The sequence below is a fragment of the Geotrypetes seraphini genome, chromosome 1 (genome assembly GCF_902459505.1).
Source record: "Geotrypetes seraphini chromosome 1, aGeoSer1.1, whole genome shotgun sequence".
Classification (NCBI taxonomy): domain Eukaryota; kingdom Metazoa; phylum Chordata; class Amphibia; order Gymnophiona; family Dermophiidae; genus Geotrypetes; species Geotrypetes seraphini.
In genome coordinates this window covers 320,648,088-320,665,652 of record NC_047084.1, presented here as the reverse complement: position 1 = coordinate 320,665,652, position 17,565 = coordinate 320,648,088, and the positions used below count along the sequence as shown (strand labels likewise).

Sequence of the window (17,565 nt, the reverse complement as noted above, 5' to 3'; positions counted from 1 at the left end):
AGCTAATGGGCCTAGGCCCAAAGCTCACCGGCCGGACAAAAATAAAAGAAACTGGTTTTTTTTTTGTTTTTTTTTTAAGAAAAGAAAACTAAAAAAGAAGGACACAGCGACCGAACTTAACTTAAAATAAAAGAAAAGAAACAGCCGCGGTGAAGAGAAGGCAATTTACTGCAGAGATAGAAAAAACGTGTCTTCTTGTCTCCGCGGAAATTAACGAACTGAGGATCCTCTCAGGAGATGCGCCCCCTAGTTCGAGCGGGAAGGCACGCGCGCATGCGCGGTGCAGTGCTCGAAAGATCGAGATCTTCAAGCAAGTTTGCTTTCGAGGCTGTCCGCTGCGGGGCTCCGTCGGTGACGTCACCCATGTGTGGGAATATGCTGCCTGCTTGTCCTGGGATAAAATAGGTTAGCAAACATTTTGATTCCTTAACTGAAATGCAGTAATCATTTTCACACAAAAAAATTAAGTCTTTACCTCTGGAATGAGCTGGAAAATGGCATTAGAAAAGAGAGTCCCAATGGCCAAACCAACAAAATAGGTCAAAATCTTGGAGAAATATGACTTCTTTACCACAGGTGTAATAAACAATCCCAGAAGTGATGCCAGACTGATAATAGTCACTGATAGGAACCCAAATCCCCAAACTGTGGAAAAATAGGAGAGTGATGACAAAGGTAGAAGAATATTAATAATATAATGACTTGTTTTCTAGTGTTTCTCTGCTAGTTTGAAGAACTAAGAGCCTGATTAAAACATATATGCCATCTGGTAAGCATGACATTATCCCTTCATGCAAAATAACACTGGATTATGTTTGAGCTCAGATTTAAATCTTGGCATTCATGTATTTATTTGGATTTAGCTCACATTTTTTCAGCAATAATTCAAGATTAGTTACCTTCAGGTACAGTAATATAAAATCACGCAGCCTTTTTCCTGCATATTTTTAATTGCGTTGGATATTGGGTGAATTGGCACTCACTCTATCCTCATCCCACAAGGAAACAATATAAACCATGAGCTAAAAGTTTTGTGGGGGGAGGGGGATTGGCAGGTGGGGTAGAGTAAAGGAAACGGGGAAACAGTTTCATTCTATTCTAGGATTCTTCACTAATTTGTAAGTTTGAGCCACTTTGGATCTAAATGAAGTGAAGGAGAACCGCCAAATATCTTCTCATGCAAGGCTACAACAATGCTGACCAGTGTGTGCCAATGACATCTGCCCCATCAGCACACCAAACCTTTTATTGAGGGTATTCTGAAGGAGGTGGGCATTTGCAAATCCATATTCTTCATCTACTGAGAAATGCCTTGTCCTTCAATCATGCGGCTCTTCCTATCATCCACTTTCCCTTTTCTGTCATGAGCTTGGGTGGTAGAGTGGCAGAAAATAATCCAGAATGATGATGGGTGCCACTCCTCAGGTAGGGTTACCAGATGTCTGGATTTACCCAGACATGTCCTCTTTTTAGAGGGCATGTCCGGGCGTCCGAACAGCTTTTCAAAACCCGTAACTTTGTCCGGGTTTTGAAAAGCAGATCGCATCAGCAGGGACGAGATCAGGCTGAGGGGGGCAAGAGGCGAGGGGTGAGGCTGGGGCATGGTGTGGGCATAACAGGGCGGGGATGGGTGAAACTGGGCAGGCCTGAGGATGGGTCTATGGGTTCATGAGGTTTCTGAGAGCCACTAACAGGGCCCCCCAGGCATTTGCACTGAAGAATACTGTCCTATTCCTTGGGGTTTTATCTTTCATTCACAACTACCGGAAGATTTTGACCACATCAACAGTCTGGGGCAAAATTTTAAATATTGCCCAGACGATGCAGTTCACGGACACAGGCAGGAGTTAGAGTGAAGTCTGTTAAAAACCACATAGAAGATTGTAATAAAGGAAAGGAGTTACTGGGGGTAGAGTTTAATTCAACAAATGTTAACCAGTGAATCACATTTGCAAGAAATAAAGCACTAAAGGGTCCTTTTATCAAAGTGTAGTAACTATGACATAAATGCAAAGGAGGCAAGTCTCTTTCAGTTCAAAGGAAGCTCCAGAATGAAAGTGAAATGGGACAAAGTTGGGATTAATCTAAGGAAATACTTCTTTACAGAAAAAGTGGAAGATGTGTAGCATGGCCTCCCAATGAAGGTGGTGGAGATGAGGGCTATATCTAAATTCAAGAAAGCATAGGACAAGCACATAGGATCTCTAAAGGAGAGGAAGCTGTAGCAGACGGTATGTGTGGGCTGACTGCATAGGCAAGGGGTAGGCAATTCCAGGCAGGTTAGGTTTTCAGGATATCCACAATAAATATGCATGAGATAGATCTGCATCTCAAGGAGGCAGTGCATCCAAAATCCATCTCATACCTGTTCATTGTGGATATCCTGAAACCCTGACCTGCCTGTGGCTCTCGAGGACCGGAATTGCCTACCCCTGGCATAGGCCATACAGTCTTCATTTGCCATCAATTTCTATGTTTCTTTATTACATGTAGCAAGGGCATCCATTTTAGAATCCTGAGGCCCTCTTTTACAAAAGCGCGCTAAGCGTTTTAGCGCGGATTTAGCACATGCGCTAACCGTTAACGCATCCATATGATAACATGCACGCGTTATCATTTAGAGCGTGTTTAGCGTGCGCTAATAAGCTTAGCGCAAAAGAGGGGATAAATGTCTGAAATATCAACAGGATTGGCACGACAACATAAACATTTAAGAAACGGAGCATAATTGTTTATGTCAGTCATTTTAGAAACATTCTTGTTTATTTCTTCTGTAACTATCACAGGCTCTGATACTCCTTGTCAATTTCACATTTAAGGAGATGATATCAACTACTGTGTGATTAAGGGCGTGATCTCCCCTCATCCCATCAGGTTGAGCAAAGCTCAAAACAAACACTCTTCTGAAAACTACACAGGCATGCGTTTCATTTTTAGGCTAGGAAATTGGGATTGCAAATGATGACCAATTGGGCTATGAGTTCTGTATGTGAAACTGTTAAGACTAAACCTTATTAGATTGCCATGTCAAAAACACTGAACCACAATAAAACACTTTTCTATATCTCACTTTCAAATGTTATTGGTATAATATTATCCTATAACAAGTATTTTTGTACATATCCAGTGTTGGTTCTGTCAAATAATGATTCACACACAGAAATAGCTATATTCACAAACACAATGTACTGGAATTATAACCCTATGGTAAAATCATTGCAAAAGCAAGTGATAAAAATATTTTTGTCAAATGAACTGGACTTCAGAAACTATTGTAGTGCTGGTAGACTACATGTTGCAACAATATAACCATAAACTACTGTACTTACTCCCCCCCCCCCTCACCCATTTTTATTTATTTTTTTACAAAACTGTAGCGCGGCTTTTAGTGCCAGCCATGGTGGTAACAGCTCCGATGTTCATAGAATTCCTATGAGCATCGGAGCTGGTATCGCTGCAGCTGGCACTACAAACAGCGCTACAGTTTTGTAAAAGTTACCAGGCATATAGGGATGCAAAATCTGTCACACCTAGCACTTATTTCTAGGCATACTCAGCATCTCTGCAACTTAAGGGGTCTTTTACTAAAGATCAGTGCATGTTGTTTGCAGCTGGGGCCGTGGGAATAAAGTGGGTCCTATGGCAGATAACATACACTAATCTTTACTAAAAGAGTATCTTTTCATCTCAGTGCTGTACGTGTCCATTTCTTCAGCAATATGTAGGTGAAATGCAATGGATCAGGATCTTTTATTTGCAATAAATTGCCCTACATAATTCTCTGCTCCCCTAACTGAGGAGTTTTAAATTCACTTGCAATACATTATTTGAAAATGGGACTCTTGTTTTTTGAAAGGCACCATTTTCTTTATTTTGTTTTAAATATATTTTAGCTTTAAAAAAGCGAGTATAAGAAGTTCCCATGCCAAATCAAAACCAGTGGCCAGTCATGCTCCTACAGTGATAAATCTAGGTCACTTGGAAGCACTTGCCATATCCTAATGGGATGAATCAATCTATGCAATGTCAGATTTCGATTTGGAGAGGTCCCAAATTATATAAAGCTTGGAGGCCCCTTGTTAATAAGTTACACCATATCGTACACCCTTGAAACAATACATAAATTCAATTTTTTAAACAATTTTAGCATATATATGTGTGTGTATGTGTGTGTATACACACATATATATTGTGATAAGGGCGGTAGGTCCCGTTTAGTTGGAGGAGAATCGGGTCTAATCTAGAGAGTTGCACGGGAACAGAAATCCCACCCATCCCCGCCTGTCCCCGCCAGGATCCTCTCCGTCCCCACCCATCCCCATCAGGATCCTCTCCGTCCACACCTGTCCCTGTCAGGATCCTCTCCATCCCCACCCGTCCCTGCCAGGATCCTCTCCATCCCCACCCGTCCCCGTCAGGATCCTCTCCGTCTCCACCCATCCCCGTAAGGAATTACCTCCATCCCCGCCCGTCCCCATAAAAAGCAGCAATTACTTCTGACAGGATCATCAATTCCAGTCTCTTTTGTGCTTGCGCTGCTGTTTTCCTTGTGGAATCTCTTTGGTGGAACCCTTTTTTGTTTTCTGTTCAGGTAATTAACTTATAAACCCCCTCTTTTACTAAGGCTGACATGAACGAACCCTGCTTCCAAAGCCTTCCATCCCCGTGGGAGTCCCGTTGGCTAGAGGGGGGTCCCCGTGGGAGTCCCGTGGGCCAGAAGGGGGTCCCCGTGGGTTGGGGGGATTTCCACTGGACCCCCGGGATTCCCATGATCCCAGTTCCCGTGCAGACCTCTAGTCTAATCCCTTAATTGAAAATTCCCCCAAAACCACACAATTCCATGAGACTCCATCCCAGACACCTCCCTTAGGACAGAAGTGTTCCCAGATAATACTTAGATCCTGGGGAGCATTACCCTACCTCAAATGTAACTATCTCAAGGATCCCCGAGGAATAAAAGGAGGATCCAAGAAAAAACCCATGAGTTACCAGTCCCTAGGGAGAGAAAGTGTATGTGAGGAAGAACTGTCTGGTGGGGAGGAGGAAATTATCTGGGAATCTCAGAATGACAAGTCCGATAGCCCCATGGATGTAGAGGAAACGGAGGTGCAAGACAGTATGGAAATAGCCCAATAACCCTAAGGTCATCCAAGAGCCAGGGGCAGTAAGTTGTGTGGAGGAGAACACTGTGAGTGTCCCATGTGGGTGGTGACTTTCTCCCTTATACTTGGTGCTCAGGAGATAATGTGAATTCTAGCCAACCTGAGTATCTTCTTGAAATCTCCATACAAGTATCAGTTTTATGGACTGGTTAAGCCCCTGTATGATTCAGAGTGAGTTATGGACTAAATTTGCATATGGACTGATTTGAATAATTATCAGTCTCTCTGGTCTAGGACTTTTAACTGAGGAGCTATCTAAAAGTGGACAAAGTGATGGGGCCAGATGGTGTACATCCGAGAGTACTGAAGGAACTTAGGGAAGTTCTGGGGGCTCTGCTGGATGACCTTTTCAATGCTTCTCTAGAGTATGGAGTGGTACCGGAGGACTGGAGAAGGGTGGATGTGGTTCCTCTCCATAAAAGTAGAAGTAAGGAAGAAGTAGGGAACTACAGGCCATTAAGTTTGACTTCTGTTGTAAGAAAAATAATGGAAACAAGTTTAAAACAGAGAGTAATGATATTTCTGGAATCCTATGGATTACAGGACCTATGGCAACAGGAATTCACTAAAGGCAGATCTTGTCAGACAAATCTGATCAATTTCTTTAACTAGGTGACCAGAGACTTGAATAGAGGGAGAGCGCTAGATGTGGTGTGATTTAGATTTTAGCAAACCCTTTGACAGTGTTCCACACAGGCGTCTAATAAAAAAACTGAGGGCTCCTTTTACAAAGCCGCGTTAGCGGTTTTAGCGCACGCAGCTTTTTAGCACGCGCTAAACCTGCGCTACGCAGCTAGAACTAACGCCAGCTCAATGCTGGCATTAGCGTCTAGCGCGGCCAGCAGTTTAGTGCGCGTTAAAACCGCTAACGCGGCTTCGTAAAAGGAGCCCTGAGTGTTCTTGGGATAGGCCCCAAAGTGATGGATTGGGTCAGGAACTGGTTGGGTGGAAGGCAACAGAGGGCAGTGGTCAATGGAGATTGCTCTGAGGAAAGGGGTATTACTAGTGGTGTGCCTCAAGGTTCAGTTCTTGGGCCTGTCCTTTTTAACATTTTTGTAAGCAATATTGCTAAAGGGCTGTCAGGTAAGATTTGCCTCTTTGCGGATGATACCAAAATCTGCAATAGAGTAGATACCCATGATGGCATGAATAATATGAGGAAGGACCTAGCAAAGTTTGAAGAATAGTCTGAAATTTAGCAGGTAAGATATAATGCTAAGAAATGCAAGGTCATTCATTTGGGCTGCAAAAACCGAGGGAACAGTACAGTTTAGGGGGTAAAGAACTTTTGTACATGAAAAAGGAGCGGTATTTGGGAGTGATACTATGTGATGATATAAAGGTGGTCAAACAGGTTGAAATGATGACAGCGAAAGCTAGAAGGATGCTAGGGTGCCTAGGGCGAGGTATAGCCAGTAGGAAAAAGGAGATATTGATGCCCCTGTATAAAACTCTGGAGAGACCTCATTTAGAATATTGTGTACAATTCTGGAGATCACACCTTCAAAAAGATAAAGGATGGAATAGGTCCAGAGGAAGGATACAAAAATGGTTGATGGTCTTCATCATAAGGTGTATGAGGACAGACTTAAAGATCTCAATAAGTATACTTTGGAGGAAAGGCGGGAGAAGGGACATATGATTATAGATGTTTAAATGCCTAAATGGCATAAATGCGCTTGAGGCAAATCTATTTCATTTAAAAGGATGTTCCAGACTGAGAGGGCATAGGATGAACTTAAGAGGTGTTAGGCTCAGGAGTAATCTAAGGAAATACTTTTTTACAGAAAGGGTGTTAGATGCATGGAATAGTCTCCCAGCAGATGTGGTGGAAGCAAAGACTGTGTCTGAATTCAAGAAAGCGTGAGATGGGCAAATGGGATCTCTTAGGGAGAGGAGGAAGATAGTGGATGAGCAGGCTAGATTGGCCATTTAGCCTTTATCTACAAACACGTTTCTATGTTCCAGTTTCTATGCCCATGATACTTTTAGTGTAGGCGCTTGGGCTATAGATGACTACTTTTTATAGAATTGTGTTTTATCGAGTTAGGCATCTAACTTTCAGTTAAGTCCAATTAAAGCCGATTATGAAGTGCCAAATGCCAATATCAGCACTGATTAAGTCTGTTGATTGATTGAGGCACCGATATTGGTGTCTTAGACACTTTATAGCATTAAGGCCAAACTGGCAAGGGCTGTGGTTCTCCAAGACAATATCAAGAAAATGCACATTTATATTTCTAAATAGGCAAAGATAAACGTATATGTGCCGGCACGTTTATGTGTTGGTTTTCAACTTAAATTTTCTACATTTATTTTTGTAAAATGGATGTTTATGCAGCACATATTGAGTGCATAAATGTCCATTTCTCCTGTATTTTAGAAAAGCCTCTACATCAGCAGATTCTGTTCTAAACTAATAGTAAAACTGGAGACATCCTGACCTGGATATCTCAATTCTATGTCCTTTCTAAAATGGGGTTGCACATCTTTTTTTAGATGAGGTGTCTATGTAACCTCAAATATTTGTGCAGAACAACATCTTTGAGGATTATACTTATTGTGGTCCAATAAAATGTGTTACAACATTTAAAAAGTTTAATTTTATCCATCACCAGCATAGCTACAAAAACTTCAAAAGATAAAGTACAATTACAAATGCTTTTTCTCCTCCTCTTTTTCCACTCCACTTCACTAGCAATAAAATATTTAAATTTACATGATGCATCTGGTGCTTTTCAAAGTTCATTATATTATACACAGTTTAGAAAAAAATGCACCTGGAGAGTGCCTCAATAAACATGATGCCTCTATGTCACAAAGCGATAACTGTGATGCAATAAACTTGCAATTCGAAAGCTGGCAGTTCACATGGTCATAACTGCAATATTCATGTGGCAAGACAATTAAATGAGGCCAAGATGAGGGGCTGGAAGCAGTTCTCAGCAGCAGTCTCACCATTAAGATAACAGAACAGTTTACTGAAGCAATTTACTTATAACATATGTGCCATAAAGTATATGAGCAATGGAATTGGACAGAATATGTGTAATTGCACATGAAACATATTATGGTGGATCTGAAGACTTGAACTTATTGCTGAGTACTGTACATGCACCATTGCACAGCTCTGGTTTCTTTACAGCTTTATGGCACAAAATCAGATTTTTACAGGTAGTTTAGTGAAAGGCCATTGCAGAGACAACACATTCCTGGACCCAAAGACACTGGTACTAGCCAATGAAATGAGGGGGAAAAAATAGTTTTCCAGTTGATTTACAGAGCTGTATTCTAGTTTGTGTCTCTCATTATTTCCTGTAAAGCAGCGTGATAGCCATTTTAGTCTACTTTAAAAGGTTGGTAACCTTTAAAGCAGCATTAAGTTATGTTAATCAGGTTTTCTATGCTACCTTTACCTATTCAATTGAAGGTCAGATTACATTACAAGAGGTTGAGTCAGTTACCCAGGAACTTACAATGGACAGTTTGACACAGACATTCATTATGATTGCTAGTACAGGTAGATCACTACAGCTATTAATATAGTTAGGTCGTAGTTACAAATACATAGTTCCAAGTACAAGTAGATCATCGTTGGCTCTTCATTTTGTCCCAGATGTTGCATTAGACAGTTTAGAAATGAGCTTTTAAAGTTGCCATTCAGTTACTTCAGGGTTGTCTCTCTATCTTGGTAGAGAAATGCTTTTAAAAGTTTTCTTAAAGGCACTGATGCCTAATTTAAACTTAATCCTTGTGGTTATGGACACCAATGTAGTTTCATATAGTAGGGCTCTAGTTGTTCTGATTTCCACAATCCATATACGAGTCTTACTGCTGCATTTTGAATTAGTTGAAGACACAATAGTAATGTTTTAGAGCAGAGAACATTACAGTAGTCTAGTCAAGATAGGATTAGGGATTGAACTAAGATTCTGAAGGTCTCCGTTTCGAAGTATTTTCTGATGGATCTTAACTTTTTCATCACATGGAAAGATTGTTTTATTATTGATTGTATGTGGTTTTTCATGGATAGTGGATATCAATGTCTACTCCTAAGATTTGGGATTGTAGTTCTAATGGAAAGTCTGCGTTGTCTACTGTAATTCTCAGAGTGTAGCATGGGTCAGTCAAGGGTATTAGCCAAAAGAATTTGGTTTTGTTCTTATTTAGTTGAGGCAGTGGGTTGAGATCCAGATTTCAATGATGTGGACACATTTCTTAACCGTGGTAAGGGTATTGACTAATGCAGCAGGTAGTATGATCATTACTAGCTAGATTTCTCAAAATAAAGGGGATTGATATTCAAAGTGATTTAACTGAACAGGAGAGGCTCCCAGCCAGTTAAACTGCTTCTATGGGGCTATCCACTAAAATTCAGTGGCACTAACAGCTAAAGCCATAGCTAGCCATTTTTTAGGCAGCCTGGGGTGGAGTTAAGCGGACAGATTGGACCACATTTAACCAGATAAGGGATAATCAGCCACAAAAACCCAGATATTCAATCCAGTGCCCAGGAACCAGGAACTCTTAAACCTGGACCAATGACCAGGACCAGGTCGCCAGAACTTGAAAACTTGTTTAGTTCTCTGCTGTCCGACTCTATAGTCTCAGTTATGGTGTGACCTTTATTTTTGGGTGAAATACTGGATTCTTCAATATCTGGCTCATCAAGACTTGCTTTCTCTCCTGTAGCAAGCTGACTCCTTTTCTTAAATTCTTCCATTAATCTCTCCATCATCTCCTCAAAAGCCATGATCACTTTACAGTTCTTTTCTTCCCATAGATTTTTTCTCGCTGTACCTCTTAATATCCCTCTTCTACTTTCTGCTCGATGCATCTCCTGGTGTCACTCTCTGCTCTCTTGCCACTCCTTCTGTTCTCTGTTCTTTTGCTCACTACTTTTCCTGGTACTTTTACTCTATCACATACCTCACTGGACAATATAGAGGTGTATGTGACAACTTCCTGATGTCCCATGTCAATTTGGCAATAACAATGGATATATCCAATTCTCCCACAATGGTAGCAAGATATTAGTCTTCTTTCTTCCTGTTAGCTTCATATGCAAAACTTCTTCTATTTTCCCAAAACTCCTCCCCTTGCCTCTGATTTTTCTCCTGGTAGAGGCTCTACTCCTCATGAAGGACTTCCACGACTGTCTTCTTGAAGTGCTCTGAACTCACTCAGGGAAATAGTATGTTGCTCTAGAGCAGGGGTGCCCAACACGTCGATCGCGATCGACCAGTAGCTCAGGAAGGCAACGTGAGTCGATTGCTAGAATCGTGTTGCCGTCCTGATCTACCGGGCCGATCAGCCTTCTTCCATATTCTCCCTAGGGCCCAGCTGTCATCTGCTGCTGCCGCCGCCGCTGCTGAAAATTTTAAAAAAAAAACCGGCTTGGAGATTTCAGCCCGTAGCGAACTTATGCTCTGGGCTCTAACGTGTGCGTGCCGGCTTCTCTTCTCTTCCCTCCAAAACCGGAAGTTATGTCCGGGGGGGGGAGGGAGAAGGGAAGCCGGCACGCACATGTTGAGAGCCCTGAAGCAAGCGTTCGCTAAGGGCTAATGCGGGAGACAGGTTAGTGAAGCATTTCCTCTTCTTGCTGCCGGGTCCTGCCTACTTTCTGTTTCCGCGAAGGCAGGACCCAGCAGCATTTCCCCCAATAGGTTGATCACGATGCTGGTCGGCTGAAGTAGGGAGAGCTTGGGGCGGCGGCGGCGGCGGCTTTCGGGCCTGTTATTGGTGGCGGTTTGGGTCTTGGTCCCCGATGGCAGTTTGGGTCCTGGTCCCCGATGGAGTGGCAGTGGCTTGGGGGAGGGCAGGGAGAAAGAAAGAAAAAGGGCAGGCAGGGAGACAGAAGGAAAGAAGAGAAACAGAAAAAAAAGAAAGGGAGGCAGAGAGAAAGAAAGGGCAGGGAGAGAGGAAGGAAAAGTTTAGGTCTGGAGAAGAGGAAGCATACAGGCTAAAAGAAGGGAAGAAAGATTGGATGCACAGTCAGAAGAAGAAAGTGCAACCAGAGACTCATGAAATCACCAGACAAGGTAGGAAAAATGATTTTATTTTAAATTTAGTGATCAAAATGTGTCTGAATTTATATCTGCTGTCTATATTTTACACTAAGGTCCCCTTTTACTAAACCGCAATAGAGATTTTTAGCGCAGGGAGCCTATGAGCGTTGGGAGCAGCGCTGGGCATTTAGCGCAGCTCCCTGCGCTAAAAACTGCTATCGTGGTTTAGTAAAAAGGGAGGGCGGTATATTTGTCTATTTTTGTATGGTTGTTACTGAGGTGATAGTGCATAGAGTCATCTCCTTTGACCTCTTTGAAAAACCCTGGAATAGGAATGATAATTAACATTTTCTATGCGTACAGTGTGCTTTGTGTTTTTTAAAAATTTTATTGTTGGTAGATCATTTTGATTTGGTCATTTTAAAAGTAGCTCGCAAGCCCAAAAAGTGTGGGCACCCCTGCTCTAGAGCACCTGCTACTTGCACTTCCAAGGCTAAACACACACTCTAGCAATCAAAAATGCCAGCTAATGTATGTCAATTCACATTCTTGTATTCCATAACTTTCTGACCAGGTTCAGTGTGGATAACATTCAAGAAGACTTTTTCATTTAAAGGGAAGATTACAAATCTAACTTTGCCCAAAAATTCTCCATTTATCAAGTAATTGAACTATACAGACAAGTTTTAAGTGATTTAAGGGACAATTGTTGGGCCTGAGGAAGGAAAGAAAGAAATCACCAGACAATAAAGGTAGGAAAAATGATTTTATTTTCAATTTAGTGATCAAAACGTGTCAGTTTTGAGAATTTATATCTGCTGTCTATATTTTGCACTATATTTGTCTATTTTTCTATAGTTGTTACTGAGGTGACATTGCATATTTTAAAAAGTCATCTGCCTTGACATCTGTGCCCTGTCCCTGCCTGCCCTATGCCCTGTCCCGGCCTACCACTAGACCACCAGAGGGGGGACAGGGTACAGAGCCTGGCTTGGAAGGGGGACAGGGTGCAGAGCCTGGCAAGGAGTGTGGAGTTGGGTGCAGAGCATGGCAGGGAGAATTTGGTCCATAATGTTTTTTCTTGTTTTCCTCCTCTAAATCTAGGGTGCCTCTTATGGTCAGGTGCATCTTATGGAGTGAAAAATAGGGTATATGTTTTTGAAGAGAGAGCATGACAGAATGTGAGAGAGGACTGGTAGTCTCCAACTCTGCAGAGGGACTAAAAAGTTGTGGCATGGAGAAGGATGCCTTGGCAGGAAGTGGGGGTGGGGAGTGGACAACGATCCCTTTCTGGGCAGAGGTGGGAAATTTCAATTCAAATATCTAAAATGCTGCTATAGCAAACTTCTGTTTAAAAAATATAGTTCAGGCCTGGTCTGGATATCTATGTAGCAAAGCCTAAACTTAGCCTAACTTCCCTAAAGACTATAGGCCCAAAAGCACCCCAAAACTAACTTTAACATCTCCCCCTTTATATCCGAAATGTTGATACTTGTAAAACTAGGTTACCATATGTCCAGGAAAACCCGGATATGTCCTCTTTTTAGAGGACTGTCCGGGTGCCTGGAGGGATTTCCAAAACCCGGCAGTTTGTCCGGGTTTTGGAAATCCTGAGCTTGGAGGCCGCGTCTGGAAGCCTTTGCACATGTGTGGCCGTCACCATGATGGCATTATATGCACACACGTATGCATGTGACGTTATTGTGTCGACGTCCATGCATGTGCGAAGGCTTCCAAATGCGGCCTTCGAGCTCGGGGAGGTTCAAGGTGGGCCGGGGTGGGACTGGGAGAGGAATGGGGCAGGGCCTGAGGTAGAACAGTACGGGGCTGGGGACGACGCCAGGCATCCTCTTTTTTTCAAAGAGGAAATCTGGAAACCCCATGTAAAATAGATGTTCTCCACCACATGTAATCAGAGCATACACATTCATTCCTGGATGTATTTCAGAACAGGCTCTACGTAAGCAAGATTCTATTCTAAAATTCTAATGGAAGGTAAACAAATGTCCAGATTGGGAAATGTTATTAGATTCTTCATTTACCATCTTTCTGGCGTACAACCAAAGCGCTTTATCTGTCCCTAGTGAGCTCACAATCTTTGTACCTGAGCAATGGGGAGTTAAGTGCATTGCCCAGAGTCACAAGGAGCTGCAGTGGGAATTAAAAACATTAGGGCTACTCCTCCTCTCCTCAATTCTGTTTTGGGTGTCCTTTCTAAAATTTACCTCCACGTGTTCACCATTTTTTTTTTTTTTTTTTTTACCAAAGTATGGAGTAAAACACTGATATCTGTGTGAATGAAATGTGTTTATTCCTTAGGCTGAATGAGAGACTTTTCTACCACACCAAACAAGTGAGAAATAACCTTCTCACACTGGAGAAACCAAAAAAGGATAGTGAAGGCGACCTCAGGGTGCTGTAATACTGTATTCATTCCAATAAAGACTTTTCTACCAACTATTCTGTTTTCAGTTGTTGCATATATTTAATATTTAGTGGCTGGAATCACCGCTTTCCAATAGTTTTATCTGAAAATGCTTTTCTGGAAAAGTAGCCTAATGGTTATTGCAGTGGCGCAAGAATCAGGGGAACCGGATTCAATCCCCGCTGCAGATCCTTGTGACTCTTGGCAAGTCACTTAACCCTCCTTTGAACCAGGTACAAAATAAATACCTGTAGATAATATGTAAACTGCTTTGATTGTAACCACATAGACGTCTGGATTTCCCCGGACATGTCTGGGGGTCCAGATGGCTGTTCAAAACCCGGCACTTTGTCCAGGTTTTGAAAAGAAATTGCAATCGGGAGGGGGCATCCGCGCATGTGTGGATGCCACGCGGCGACATCACGCGCATGCTCGCATGGACGTGACATCATGATGTCATGGACGTGACATCATGATGTCACATCCGTGCATGCGCAGATGCCTTCCTGCCGACGAACAGGCAGTGGGGGGTGAGGCTGAGGGCGGAGCTGATGGTAGAGCCGGGGCGTAGCGAGGCGGGGATGGGTGGAACTGGACAGGCCTGGGGGCAGGTCTAGGGGTCCAGATTTTACTGACCTAAAATCTGGTAACCCTAGTAACCACAGAAAGGCAGTACATCAAGCCTCATAATCGCCAGGGTCCACTATAAATGCGCCTGTTTAACTTTCAAAATCCTATATGGTATCCTCCCTCCCTTTATCCCTCTTTCTTGGAATTCCTCAAACCCTAATACCACCAGATCCTCCCACAAATTAAAACTATCCTTCCCCTCGCTAAAAGGCATTTCCCACACAGGAAAGCTAGGGACCTCCCTCCACTTCAAAATCACTGAGCTCTGGAACAACCTTACCTCCCCTCTTCGGAACTTGAGCTCTCTCCAAGTTTTCCGCAAACATCTGAAAACCTGGCTTTTCTCAAAAAATGTAAGTCTCCCTCCAACTTAGGAATCAAGGAAACTCTTATATCTTGGCATCCCAAGTCCTCTAAATTTTCTTCACACTTCTACCTCTAACCCTCTGTTGTAGTTCCTTCCTATTTCTCCTACTGTAAACCGCGTCGAGCTCTACGAACGTGGAGATGATGTGGTATACAAACCTAAGGATTAGATTAGATTAGATAGGAGAAAAATTAGCTCATCATGACTCATTGTGAATCATGTAATAATGGCAGCCTGACCTGAATAAGATAAAACTATCCCTTGATAGAAAGTTTGTGACTTTTGAATAAAAAAAAAAAGTCTCTGTTACAATACCTTGTGCAGCACTTGACCTGGGTTTCCCCTCTATAGCAGTTCTAGAATCGCATGGGTGGAAAAACATTTGCTGTAGAACTGCTGGGCAGATTGTCTTGAAATTAGATTCCACTATCTGGCTCTCGTTTTGCCATCCGTAGCGACTGAAGATCTGTTCACTGGTCAAGCACTGAAACAGAATAAATGAAGGGAAGGTCATCTCTGTGCACTGCACTACTATAAGGCTAGGAAGGGCATTTGTGGGCCGGTAGCCTTTTTTCATCTCTCACCATCCTCTATGATCTTCCTCCCTCCCATCCTTCCCTTATCCTTCCTCTGCTCTCTGGTTCTCCCTATTCCACCTCGCCTTTGCACCCTAGGCTTCTCTCCTTCCTGTCTTGAGATTTCTTTTCCCTTTCCTTTTGAGATCACTTCTGCCTCTCCATCATCTCCCTCCACCCTTCCTAGCATCAATCACTAACCCCCTCTTTTACTAAGGCGAGCTAACCGATTAGCGCGCGCACTAAACGCGTCCGTAGACTAACATGCATGCGTTAGCGTTTAGCACCGCTAATTCGATTAGCTCACGCTAGTTTGATTAGCGCACCTTAGTAAAAGAGGGCCTAAGATTCCTTTATCCAAAAAAAATGACTAAAAAATTAACAAAGCAAACAAGAAACACAAGAAAAGGACTATAATGTAAAAATACATAATAATTACAGAATTCATGGGCCCTTTTACTAAGCTGCAGCCAAAAAATGTCTTTTGTGAACCCTTGAGCAAGATTTCCCCAGGTGTCCAATTTTCCATTTTTTTTTTTTTGTATTAATGGCCATATGCTAATGTTGCCATTAGCATATATGAATCAACAAAAGGAGCATAGAAGATCAGACCTTCAAACTGAAGCTTTAATGTCACCAATAGGAAGTGCAACAAGAAAAAGGGACCACTTCCTGTTGGTGACATTAAAGATTCAGTCTGAAGGTCTGGTCTTCCCTGCTCTTTTTGTTGATCCGTTTAGTTTTGTGCAGAGTTTTGTCTTCTTCTTTTTGCTTACCTTTAGCTTACAGTCATTAATAAAAAAAAATTAGAGGGAAAGGGGATTTGTATACTGCCTTTTTGTAGTTTTGCAACCACACTCAAAGCAGTTTACATACAGGTACTTCAAGTATTTTCCCTATCTGTCCTCATGGGCTCACAATCTATCTAATGTACTTGGGGAAGTGACTTGCTCAGGGTCACAAGGAACAGTGTGGGGTTTGAACCCACAACTTCAGAGTGCTGAAGCTGTAGCTCTAACTACTATGCCACAAGTGAGACTTACTGCCACCTGTTTTGTAGGGTTCAAGCAGTAATCCTGCACTAACTAGCTAACATGCAGTAATGCAGATGTGCTAACTGATTAGCCCAGAAAAAAATAGAAAAAGTTTTGAGCACAAGGACTAGTGTATGCTAAAACGGCACTTATAGCGTTTGGCGCCCTTTTTCAGAGAACAAATGCCGGAACGTTTTGGTAGAAACGCTGCCAAGCTACACAAGTCCTTTGTTGTCCCCTGAGGAAGGCGGCAGAGTCTCCGAAACATGGATCCTTGTCAGGACTTTACTTGTACTATATGTGAAGGACTTTTAAAAAAAAAAAAAAAAAAAATTGGGGACACTCGATATCAATAAAGCATATGTAACTTAAGGTTGGTTCAAGACATCTCCTGTGCCTCTTTTGTGTTGTTCCGTTAGACTAAGAGGGCTGGGACCTTCTTTTCCTCTTTCTGCTTATAGTAGGACACCTGAGCACGTCCCGCAATACGCCATTTTAAACCTGCATTAGATGCAACTTAGAACCTAACACAGCTCAGTAAAAGGGTCCTTTAACATGCACATTTATGAAAATGAGCCACCAAATTTACAAAGTTGCGCTACAGAATCTTGAATTCTGTTGCTGAAAATTGGCAGCTGTGCAAGTTTCCTTTACATAAAAAGGAAAAATGGAACACCACAGCAGGCAAAGTAACTGGGGTAACCACATAAATATAGAGGGATGAAGTATCATATATCTTTATGTGGATTTTCAGCAGCCAAGACCAGTTATGGATAATGGTTGCATATCATCTTTTCTGTATAACTTCTAGTCCCACCCTAAGTTATATGGATTGGATTGGATATATTGAATTTTGATATGCCACTATATACAATAATGTTAAGTGGTAATTATTAACCATGAATTCCACAACAATGCCAATGAATCATATACAGTATAAACTCAAATATAAATTCACATGAATATAAACAGAGATACCATTTTAACCCCCTTTTTAGGGGAAAAAACAGTTACTCGAATATAAAATGAGGGGTTATATTCTACCATACCATTACATCCCCTCTGGTGACAGGAATTCCTATCCACCCTCCCTCCCAGTAGTGTCCCTCCTCCGCACTGGCATTCTCCCACATCAGCCTCCCTCCTCCCCTGACCCAGCAATTTCCCTGCTGTCAGTACACCCCTCCCTCCTTCCCTCTTTTCCCTACCCTGAAAAGGCATGACCCTCCCCCTCCCAGACCCAGCGGCAAGACCCTCAGGCTTATCGTGCTTCCATGGTGGTCTAGTGGGGGGGGGCAGGAGTGATTCTTACTTGCTCCTGCCTGTTCTCTCAGCTTTGAAAATAGCTGCCAAGACTTCTAGCT

At 42.5% G+C, this 17,565-nt stretch overlaps 1 protein-coding gene across 2 annotated transcripts in view; it reads right to left on the bottom strand.

Moving 5' to 3' along the window:
• Positions 1–17,565, bottom strand: part of SLC39A8 (solute carrier family 39 member 8) — a 112,824-nt gene that overhangs the window by 50,698 nt on the left and 44,561 nt on the right. For both annotated transcript variants that reach the window (XM_033956899.1, XM_033956907.1), the window contains 2 exons: positions 14,908–15,076; positions 476–645 (listed from right to left, as the gene is read on the bottom strand). In XM_033956899.1, the coding sequence (XP_033812790.1) occupies positions 476–645; positions 14,908–15,076 (339 nt within the window). The remainder of the gene's footprint in view (positions 1–475; positions 646–14,907; positions 15,077–17,565) is intronic.